Source organism: Glycine max, chromosome 1, assembly GCF_000004515.6.
Source record: "Glycine max cultivar Williams 82 chromosome 1, Glycine_max_v4.0, whole genome shotgun sequence".
NCBI classification, from domain to species: domain Eukaryota; kingdom Viridiplantae; phylum Streptophyta; class Magnoliopsida; order Fabales; family Fabaceae; genus Glycine; species Glycine max.
In genome coordinates, this window is record NC_016088.4 from 48,882,539 (window position 1) to 48,894,471 (window position 11,933).

Here is an 11,933-nt window from a genome sequence, read left to right on the forward strand (position 1 = left end):
TCCAAACTATAGTCCAAATCATGCAACTTAAAAATGAATTGTACTGCAAACATTTTTCTACTTTTCCAAACAATTAATAGTTCAATCTGTGAATTCAACTAAATGCCCAAAGTTTTAGTTGAAATCAAATTGGTCTAGTTAGTGGATCCACGATCAAACCCATATAGCCATATCTTTCACGATCAAAGTTTTGTGTTTAATAAAAGCCTCTGTCATTGCTTCTTCTTCGGTCTCCACAGTAGTGGCACACCGGACGGCGTGGTCAACACTGTTACGGACATTTGTTCATTTATTTCATTTTTCTCCTCTCTTTTTTTCTGACACCAATGGAATATTTTGACGTGAGTTTTAGCGTTGACAAATCTTCTTCCATGAAATTTTGAAGGCTATACGACCCATTTGCATTTAATAATGCAGACACTTTTTTAAAAGCGAAATTTTACGCCATTTCTTACATCGCTCAAGCTCCACAATGTTTATAACAAGAGTTAATGGGTTATATTTTTTGGATGCAAATGGTTTAAACACAAAATTCACATTCTTCATTTTTTTTTCTTTTTGTATATTTTTCTTCTTATCTAACATAACACATATCATATATCTCATATTTGTCATTATCTTACTCAAATAAGATTATATCGATAAAAGATACATGTGAGTGTAAAAAGAAAAACTCATATCGATTTTTTCCTATCTTTAATTGAGTGTCTACATCTCATGAGAGTCTATATCTTCTTTCCAACAATAAATGTAAGTTGGCAAGTGCCACAATTCATCATTGTTTATTGAACATTCTTTTTCAGCATTTGAGTTAGGGTCACATAAACACAAAACTAAAATTGAAATACGTAATTGGAAAAAATAAATAAATATCATCAAATTTGCTTAGTAAACAAGTAAAAAAAACATTCATTTTAAATTAATTTGGTCATGATTATTTAAGAAGTCTTGAAGATAAAAAAGAATAAAAATAAATACATGTAAAAGATTAATTTCCATTTAATTTGATTAATAAAATAGTAAAACATTCAAAATTTAAATTTAAATGAATATAAAAATACAAATATGTATTCTTTTATATAAAAAAGTAATTTGAATAAAATTCTATAAGAACAGTTAAAAAAATAATTTAAAGAAATACTAAAAAATAACTTCTTTCTAAATTACGTTTCAAATGAACAAAATGAAGTATATGTTGTTTTTTTTCTCTCTGTCAACGCTGTCGTTTATTACTAGTATCTTTCTTTTAATTTTGGTTTGGTTCTTTCAACATTTTCATAAATAAAAAAATCGCTACAATTAGTAACAAATATCACCCAATTATTAATATGTTGACTATTTTTATTTTTATTAATATTTATTATTGTTCATTAAAAACTAATCTTTTATTAATTGAGTAAATTATACATGTCTTCCATGAGGTTTAAAAAAATTACATATATTTATATTTCTCTTTCTTTTGTAAAATTTATATATATCTCCCTTAATATTTAAAGAAATTATACATATATTTCTTGATATTAAAAACTTATGCAAATCTTTTAAATATCGTCTAAATATTTAACACTGATAAATCATGTATATTGACAATTTTAATTAAAAGATACTAAAATATATTTTTGGTTCTCATAAATATGAAAATGTTCAAAATTTTTCGTTATTATAGAAATATTTATTTATTTTTTTTACTTACAAAATTTTAATATGTTATTTTTTATCTAAAATTAGATTTGATATTTGAACCTGTATGTATGTTATTATAAAAAGTATTAAATTTTTTGATTTTTTACATTATTTTTTAGTTTTTTTTAATTAAAATTATCCATCTACATTATTTATTATTGTCAAATATGCTTAGATGACATTTAGGATATTTGTGTATATTTTAAAAATAAAAAAAGTGAAACATATAATTTTCTTAAATTTTAGAATATATATATATATATATATATATATATATATATATATATATATATATATATATATATATATATATATATATATATATATATATATATATATATATATATATATATATATATATATATATATATGATTTTAAAAAAGAAAAAAGCTCGCTAAATTTCTTAAATCTTGTGAAAAGTATGTATGATTTACTCTTATTAATTTCGTAAAAAATTAGGAAGAAACTTTTTTGAAGGAGGAGATAGTAAAACGTTAGTACTTTTTTCTTTCCTTTGTAGAGAAACGGCGAATGGGTCCCGTCCCGTCCCGTTTGAGAGAAGGAAGGTCATCATCACTTTGAACTTTTACCCAGCCGTTACGTTCAGAATCATCCATCACACGTGGCGCCATCGCATCTAAGTGGGTCCTCCCCTCGATTGTTTACTTTTTGACACCCCAATTGTTTTTGTAACAGCTTTTGTCTTTTGACCGCCCCAATTGTTTTTGTAACAGCTTTTCTTGAGGCTGTGTGTTTGTCTTTAAATATAAAAATAAATATTCGAAATTTTTTTATACTTTCTTAATTTAAAATAACCAGCATCCTACGTTATTTTATACATATTTAAAAAATAATAAATAAATAAATAAAATAATTTTATAAAATTAATCTTATATTATTATTAATTTATTTATAGAATTTGTTGTTTACTATTAATAATATAAGGGATATAAGTGAGAAAAGTATTAAATATTCCATTGAAAAATTAAAATAATAATTATTTTAGAATAATTTTTTTCTCTTCCATAATAATTATAAGGAGACGAAAAAAATATTTTTTTTATATAATTCACACTTTTTAGACTCTACTTTAATTTTAAAAATTCTTATATTTTCACTTCTGTATTTCCATCCCATAAACAAAACACACCTTGAAAGTTGGAAAGTACGATTCCAATTTCCAAAAGTGGCGTTTCCTTTTGTTTCTTTATCTCCGTTGTTATTATCCATAACAATTTATATAAAGGTAACATTATTTTTTTAGGATTATAAATTTTGTTGTATATATATTTTTTAATTTTATGCTTTAATCATTGTTGATATATTTTAATTTTACATTTCTTACAATTTTAATTTTTCTTTAAATAAAATTTTATTGTAAATTAATTATTCTTATTTTTTTATCTTATTGTATTTTACCTTATTTTAGTTAAAATTAATTTTATTCAATGAAAAATTACTTCTATCAAACTCGAGCCGAATATTTAGTTAAAGTACTTTCTATATATGTTAGGTTTTTTTTTTTTTACAACAACAATAATAATGTAATTTGTTTCAGAACATTAATTTCAAAAATGAAATTGCCTTCTTTTATTAATAGAATTAAAAATTGATTCATGGTCAATTATTTAAAATTTTAAAGAAAATGGAAAATTTGCTAAATTAAACTATGAAAATATAAATGAAAATAAGGATGACAAGATATAAGAGTTAACTTAATTAAAATTAAATAAGAATAGTGAAAGAATAAATTAGGTTATAATATTACGAATACAAAATATGAAAAGCTAACCTATATATCTTACGAATAATTCTACCCGTATCAATTGTTTATATGTTTAAGTTAAATGAGTGGAAAGTACGTTGAGTAAAAGCCTTCATGAGATTCGGTTGATAACTTGATATGATAAATTTGGTTATACGATAAATTATTTTAGTTAATCAATTCATTTGTCTTCAAACTCTACTTTTATCTACTTTCTTCTATATATTTTGATTTTCTCATCTAATATTATTAATTGCCTCTATTTTTTGGCACATGATTTTTAATTGTTTCTAATTATATATGTTTAATTAGTGTATATAACTTCTTTAATATGCTTATGATATCCTACATCCTAACTCCTTTGAATTGATCTGCTACGCCCTCTACATCCCCTCTAATCGTCTCACCCTGACGTCGTCGTCGTTATCAACTCATCTAACGCCGCCTTGGCACCCATAACTACTATTCTTCGGCCGCCTCATTCTAATTTTGAATCATCAGAAGATTCCGATTATGACTTTCCCCCCTCACCACCCACAACGACAAAGAATGGGTTGAGAATTCCTTTATTCCAATATTTTTAAATTAGAGAAGAGGCAAAAGGATAGAACTGAGAAACACATTTTGTGATCACTAAATATTTTTTTTAAAATTATTAACAACATCAATTTTCAATGGACGGAAGAATTATTTTAAATTAATTTAAAAAGATAAAGGATTAATATGAATTTTTTTATTTAATGGACGAAAGAACCATATGAATACAAATTTTTTATTTTTATTTTTAAATGTAACTTTCAAACCAAAATTGTTTGGCAAAATATGGAGTTGAAACACTTTTTTACTCAACTTTAATACAATTTTCATAATTAAAAAAAGATGTGTAAATTTAGTTTTTACTTTTAAAAAGTTGTTAACTAGTTGGTAAGTGCACCAAGTTGTCAGAAGTAGTAAAGTAGAAGTGTCGAGTTCACATGAACTTTTTTTGTATTTGTTTTGATAAATACCCAATTTGTAAGCTAGAGAAGAGAGAATTTAAAATAGAAGATATAGAGGAGTAATAGATAAGATAAAAATTTAAAAGAAAAGATAAAAGATTTAAAGATAAAAAATAGAAGATAAAATAGATAAAAAATTTAAATATAAGAAAAGTAAAAGATAATAAGAAGATAATTCAGAATACAAATATGTTGGGACCTAACATGCTCAACCCAATTTAAAATAGAAGATAAAGATGAGTAATAGATAATTAATGTTATCTCAATTTTCACCCACATTTACTAATATATTCAACTCTCATCCCTCGCGATGAAGAGTCTAATTTATGTTCTTTCTTCCAAATTTCTTTGCAAAAATTGAATAATAAATTGAATTAAGTAAGTATGAAGATGTATGTAGAGCACAACAAAGTCACTCTATCCCTCGATCCTGATAATGAATTGTTGAGATGTCCTTTCCAAGTTCTTCAGAAATTACCTTCCAATGTATAACCCATAAAACTAATACATGGATGATCAGGTCATACAATAACAATAAAGCGAAGGAAAGAAACAATAAAAAATGGCATTGCATCAAATAGATAATAAAGAAATATTACATTACAAGGACATTTGACTGTTGAGCTTGTCTTGCACGTTAAGCGAGCTATCTCAATCTTCAACTTTTTCTTGAAAGTTTTTTCTTCACATTTTTGCATAAATTTTCCTTCTAAACACTTGAAATCTTTTTTTAAAAAAAATTTTGTTAATCAAAAACTACAAAGATATTAATTTCTTTATTATTTCATTAAAAACAACAATAAAGTAAAGAAATTGCAATCATTCTTAACCAAAATTGACTATCAAATTAACTCAAATTTCACAGTTATCAAAAGCACACTTTCCCTACATTTGACAGTAGTCTTTTCTCTTGTTGTCACTACCACCACCATCTTGTTGTTGTCACCACCATTGTTATCACCATCACCACCATCACTAGCTAGTACTATTGCCTTCACAATCATCATCATCGTCATTGTTGCTACCACCACTATCACTATTGTCAATGTCACCATTGTCACCACTATCATCTTCAACCTTCACTATCGACATCATTGGCACTGACATTTCCACCACCATTGTAATCAATGTTGTCATCGTTGTTACTACTACACTAAAACACCTTTAAAATAATCTTAATAGGATAAAAAAATTCAAAACGAATTTATCTTAAAACTAAAAATTAGAGAAAAAATTAAAATTAGATTTTTAAAACTAAAAACTTATTATATTATTTTTATAAAATTTAAAACTCAACTAAAAATTATCACAAATGACCAAGGTTTAAATAACTCAATTTTAATTAACTTGAATCGAGTCTAGTGAGAGAAACTTGTCTCTTGAAACAAGACAAATTAAAGTTTGAATTCTCATTAAAAAAATGTTCACATTTAATATTGGATTGAGTCTCATCTAAGATGATACATGCATGTGGTCATGAGAAACAAAAAACAAACTCAATTTTATCTAACCAAACAATTGAGTATAGATGATTAATATGCAAATTAAAGTTGAATGTTCAAATAATACTCGAATTAGATTCTTAAAAGAAAACTCAATTTCATTTAATTAAATATAATTGATTCAATTAACTGAAAGTTTCTCCTTATAAAAAAGTCAATTAACTGAGAGTTTGTTTTTTTAAATCAAATAATAAATATATTGAATTTGAAATTTATATTACCGTATACTCAAAACGCCTCTATTATCTGGGTGTACTTGAGCTGTATAGCTAGGTGTGCGTTTCTTCTCAAACACACACACATTTTGTTCAGAAGCCACTCTTTCCTTACCTTACCGACATCCAATATAGTAAAAAACACAAATTAATTAGCCAATTTAAGAGACCCCTGATCCATTCACGTCATTTTCTTGCCTCAAGTGTCCATAACTCTTTCAATTCAGAGTCATAGGCCAAAGTGTTTTGGCATTTTGTAACCAAGAGCAAGACAAAAGGGTGCGTCATTTTCAACCTTGGTGATTGAAAGAAAGAAAGTAGATAGAGTTAGCGTCTTTTGCCCTCCACGCCGCTTAAAACACGCAGCTGAGGCAAATATAGACACTCCCCTCGACACGTTTTCATAGTTTTTTCTTTTCTTTATTTTATCCTTCCTTTTGGGGTCTGCAACAAAAGCCTCTTTCAACATTTACATCACCCTTCTTAACTCCACATCAAAACCTTCCTTCCTTCCCATACATGCATCACATGATCATGACTATATTTTGAGTGTGTGTGTGTTGTGTTTAGAGAGAGAGAGAGAGAGAGAGAGAGAGAAAAACGAAGCATAATAAATAGCACATGAGTTTTGTTTTGTTGGAAAAATTCACGAGATGATGAAGGAAAGGCAAAAGAGGAAAAACAAAAAAACAACAAAAAGAAAGAGAAGGTTGTGTTGAGGATAATAGTAAGAGGGGCTTATCGCATGTTTGCTTCACGCAAACAACTAAATATGTGGGGGTTAACCCTTTGCTCCCTCGCGTGGCTTTAAAGACTTCTTCTATATATCCTTTTTAAATTCATCATTAAAATACTAACACCCCACCAAACCCTAAATTCCTACAATACAAACACCACCGTACCATTCATTCCTTCTTCTTCTTCTTCTTCTCGTCCTCCTTCCATGAAGAATCCCACGAACTCTACTTTTTCTTAAACCTAATCATCACTTCCCTCTGAACTCCTTGGAAACTCATGATCTCACACTAACGACAAACCAAAGAAAAAAAAAACCCTATAGAAGTATAACCCTTTTTCAAAGATGAGCATAAACTCTAGTTGTAGCATAAGTGGTGGGAGTAGTAGCGGTGGAAACAATAATAGTAGTGGTGGTAGCCCTTGTGGGGCGTGCAAGTTTTTGAGGCGAAAGTGCATGCCCGGTTGCATCTTTGCTCCGTACTTTGATTCGGAGGAAGGTGCCACGCACTTTGCCGCGGTGCATAAGGTTTTTGGTGCTAGTAACATTTCCAAGTTACTGCTTAACATTCCGGTGCATAAGAGGCTTGATGCGGTGGTCACAATTTGCTATGAAGCTCAAGCGAGGCTTAGAGACCCCGTGTATGGTTGTGTTGCTCATATCTTCGCTCTTCAGCAACAGGTAATATTGATAATAATTCATTAAATTAATTGATGGGTAGGTTGATTATTATTTATTAATAGTTAATGATCTTATACATGTGATTCTATAGAGATAAGGTTGAAGGTGTTCTTTGCATATTTGTTAATTAATATTATTTGCTTGCTTCTTTGGCTGTCTTATTTTGAGTATCTTCCCCCCAAGCTTTTTGCCAGCTATAGTAGCTTTAGCAAGCTGAATTTTAGAATGTGGTCAGCTGTTTTAGACTCAACTTTTTTTTTTCTTTTCTTGACTTGAGAATATGTGAAGCTTTGTATGGATTTCTAGGCATTTAGAATTAGAAGGTCGTAGATTGTAGATGGTGGATTGGTTCCTATATATATATATATATATATATATATATATATATATATATATATATATATATATATTAATTTAACTTATATACATTGTACTTGCCATAAACTGAAAAAAGAAAATACGTATATATGTTTATTACAGCAACCCCGCTTTTGTTTTGTTTTTTAGCCAAGCATTGACAAGGGGTTACTAATTACCCCCAGTTTGATGACTACATCAAGTTTGAATGGTTTTGAATTTTTATTCACACTGGTACAAGAAGGAAAGGAAAAATATTATTATTATTATTATTATTATTATTATTATTATTATTATTATTATTATTATTCACTGTGAATGTAGAAGTTGTACATTATTAATTGATTAAATATGATTACTAAATAATTATTACAAAAATAATCATTTTCAATTAGATGACAATTTATTATTCTTTTTAATACGATACTAGCTACATGTATATCTTTTTACTACAATAGATAATATTGTTCACGCAAGTAGCTGAACTACTATGTATGACTTTATATATTATTTCAATTATATGGTTTTATATAACAGTATAAAAATTATCAATACACTCCAATTAAATTATTATTATTATTTAATTTGATTGTCAAGGAGTGATCTTTTATAATTAAAGTTTGTAATGAAATTAAGAATGTGTTTGATTTGCAGTTTGATGGATGAACACACATTCTAATGTACATTTTGTGAGAAACTTTAATTTATTACTTTTTTTTTCAATGTCCATTTATGGTTTTTAACAGAAAAACAAGCATGCATCAAATGTTTCACTCTACTTATTTTTTTTAAAGAAATATTTATTTTTATAAAGAAATTTTAAAAAGTATTTATTTTAATTTTTAAAATCAATCTTTTTTCAACATACACAAAGAGAATGTAAAATCCATTCATTTTAATTATAAGTACAAAGTATAATTTTTTAAAGGGGGGGCAATCTCCATCTCCATATATATCTTCTACAAAAAAGCAATGCCTTTACATACATGCTAGGAGAGTATTGTGCCCTCCGAAAGAGGAACAAAAGTTGGGGTTGGGGCCTTTCGGGAAAGAGGAAACTAGGTAGGGCATGCAAGGAGCCATGGAACATATATAATTACATAGGGGACAGTTTCTAAACCTTTTTGCTGAAATCCACAAACGCTTAATTGATTAACAAATGATGTGGTCGGCGGTTACACAAATGTGTAGATTCTAATAAGATAAACTATATAACCAGTGTCTTTGCTACATTAGTTAAAAAAATATTTATTATGTAAAATATAAGAGTATAAAACAAATTATAAAAAATATTATTTTGTATATTTCAATAAAATAATTTTTAAAATATTTTTAACGAATACTCTAAAATCACTCATTAGTATTTGTCATCAAAACATCCATGGCCTCCACCAACCCATTAACTTCTTCGTTTTCGCTGGTTTTAGGGGAATTGGTCGGTTAGTTTCTTGGGTTTTGGCTAGCATTTCATAGGCGCGGTACGTTTTTCTGTCCCTATTATTATCATTCTTATAAAAATCACTATGGTACGTGTTTCTGTCCCTATCTTCTTAATATATAAACAAAAATTAATGAGATTGATTAATAAAGAAATTCACTGTGCAATCTCACACTTCTTTTATTTTATTTTTGAAAAAATAGAATAGAGGTGATCGATCTGTGAGAAAGATACTACACCATCAAATCAAGCCAGCAATCTTCCTTAAATTGTGGACTTTCTTTTTCTTTTTCTTTTTTGTCAATTTTTTAAGAGTTTATATATTGCTACTTAATAAACTTAGGCAGCGACGGAACTAGACAGTGCAACAAGGACCTAGTTCCTCTCTCTAGCTTGTTATATTTGTTGTGTATATACATATATATTTTTAAGTTGGTTAAAAAATTATATAAGATTAATGTTATATAATATTAAATAATAATGATTAAGATTAGACAATATAAAATTAATTATATTTGTTGTTATTATCATAACAGTTAAAATAAAAATTAATTTTAATTTTATGTATAAAAATAATAAATATTTTTAAAAATATTATTTATTAAAAGTTAAACATTTAAAAAATTATAAAACAGGTAAACAATATTCACTCTCCCCTTAATAGCTATATGGTAACATCAATGGTGATTATATATATGCACCTGCTCCTTAGCTTTTGTTGTCATTTGTCATTGTTATCGTTCAACAATTAAAATTAGAGATATAACATTGATTTAGTGGTGGTAAAATGATAAAGGAAAAGAAGAAAGAAAAGAAATTGTGGATTCAAATCGTTCAAGTGATATTTTTAACAAAATTAATAAATTAGTAGTTATCAATAAAAAAATATTGTTGAAAATTATGTGAGTATATATAAGTTCCAACAACACAAAAGATTATAAGCAGTTAAAGAATTGTTATGAACACACATGACTTTGTACAATGTTTATATATATAATTATATATTGTCATGTGATTGTTTAACTAATAGTCAATTCATCTTCCTATCTTGGATATTAGTTAAAAAAAAAGTAATTATACAAATGCTAATTAGCTAATCCCTATGCCGTCATAATTGGTCATTGTCAGAAATTCTTAATTTTAAACCAAAGTCATGTTCGAAATATATGTTGAAGATCTGTATCATTTTCAAACTGACATTTTCTCTCCTTCAAGTCTAATCATATAAATTTGTTTATTTCCCCCAAATGACAATTCCTACAAATTAAACTCTTGTTTTATAACCTCGAGAAGTTGTTTTGAAGTCACGCTTTCATACTTTGTCATTCTTATTAAGTTCATTCACTTTCATTAAACTCAACATTTTTGTGTTGTTCAAGGTCCTATTAAAAATAAGATCACGGAAATGTGCAGAGAACACACCCCTGTCTTAGGTTTTACTCCCTTCTGTCTTGATTATAACAAATATATATATATATATATATATATATATATTGTACTTATTAAACTAATTTTATTACTTATTTTTAAATAATTAAAAATATTTAAGTAGGACCAATAAATCACCTTATCTCCTAAATATATGGTTATGAGTTTGATTTCTGACTAGGAGATTAACCCTTAGTTTCGAGTGGTGAGGAATACCTTGGTTAAAAAAATGTTTAAGTGAGTGGTGTTTTCCATTTATGTATCTAGCACATAAGATAAAAGAAAATGGTTTTTAATACATTTTCTAACAATGCATTCTTACTTATCTTGCTTCAATTCTTTGTTACACAGGTGATGAGTTTACAAGCAGAACTCTCCTACTTACAAGGCCACCTTGCAACCCTAGAGTTACCCCAACCACCACCACCTTCTTCACCACAAGCAACCACCATGGCACCTCCTCCATTGATCTCAATAGCTGAGTTCATCCCATCATCAGCCTTAGCCTCTTCAACCGTGCCACCCACATATGACCTCTCTTCACTTTTTGATCCAATGGCCCAGACTCCTTCGTGGGCTGTGCAGCCTAGGCCCATAGAGTCACGTCAATATGTGGGTAGCGGGCCTAGTGGCCCATCGGCCACTATTGCTAGTGGTGGTGATCTTCAAGCATTGGCTCGTGAGCTTTTGCATAGACATGGATCTGCCCCAGTTGTTGCATGCTCTAATCCCTCTTCATCTTACCCGATTTCCAAATGAATCTTTGACCTAATTAATCAACTAATCTTTGTCTTCAGTTGATTTGTGGAAGACTAGGAATTGAAGAGATCTTAAATTTTCAATGTTTCATATGAGAAAGTAATTAATGTAATGTTCTTTATAGTATCTTTTTTTTTTTCCTCTTCTTCCCTCTTTATTCACTGTGTTTTAAATGCTAGTGATCTAATACGTGGTTTATGAATGCAACTAATTATTTTGACCAATTTGAGCGTGGCGATATTGCTATACGAGAAAGGAAGTTAATTTAATTATCATCTCAGGTATGTGAGATTCATCTATTTTTCAAATTGATTTTCAAATACAAATTGTGATAATTAGAAGGTTAAAGGGAAATGCTACCTTACCTACA

General features: G+C 27.9%; 1 protein-coding gene across 1 annotated transcript; it reads left to right on the forward strand.

Annotated features, from left to right (window-relative positions):
- Nucleotides 1-6,569: 6,569 nt before the first annotated feature.
- On the forward strand, nt 6,570-11,720 carry LBD3 (LBD domain-containing transcription factor). Its single transcript, NM_001353946.1, has 2 exons — nt 6,570-7,581; nt 11,156-11,720. The coding sequence occupies exons 1-2, from the start codon at nt 7,246-7,248 to the stop codon at nt 11,561-11,563; spliced, it is 744 nt and encodes a 247-aa protein (NP_001340875.1). The 5' UTR covers nt 6,570-7,245; the 3' UTR covers nt 11,564-11,720.
- Nucleotides 11,721-11,933: the final 213 nt, after the last annotated feature.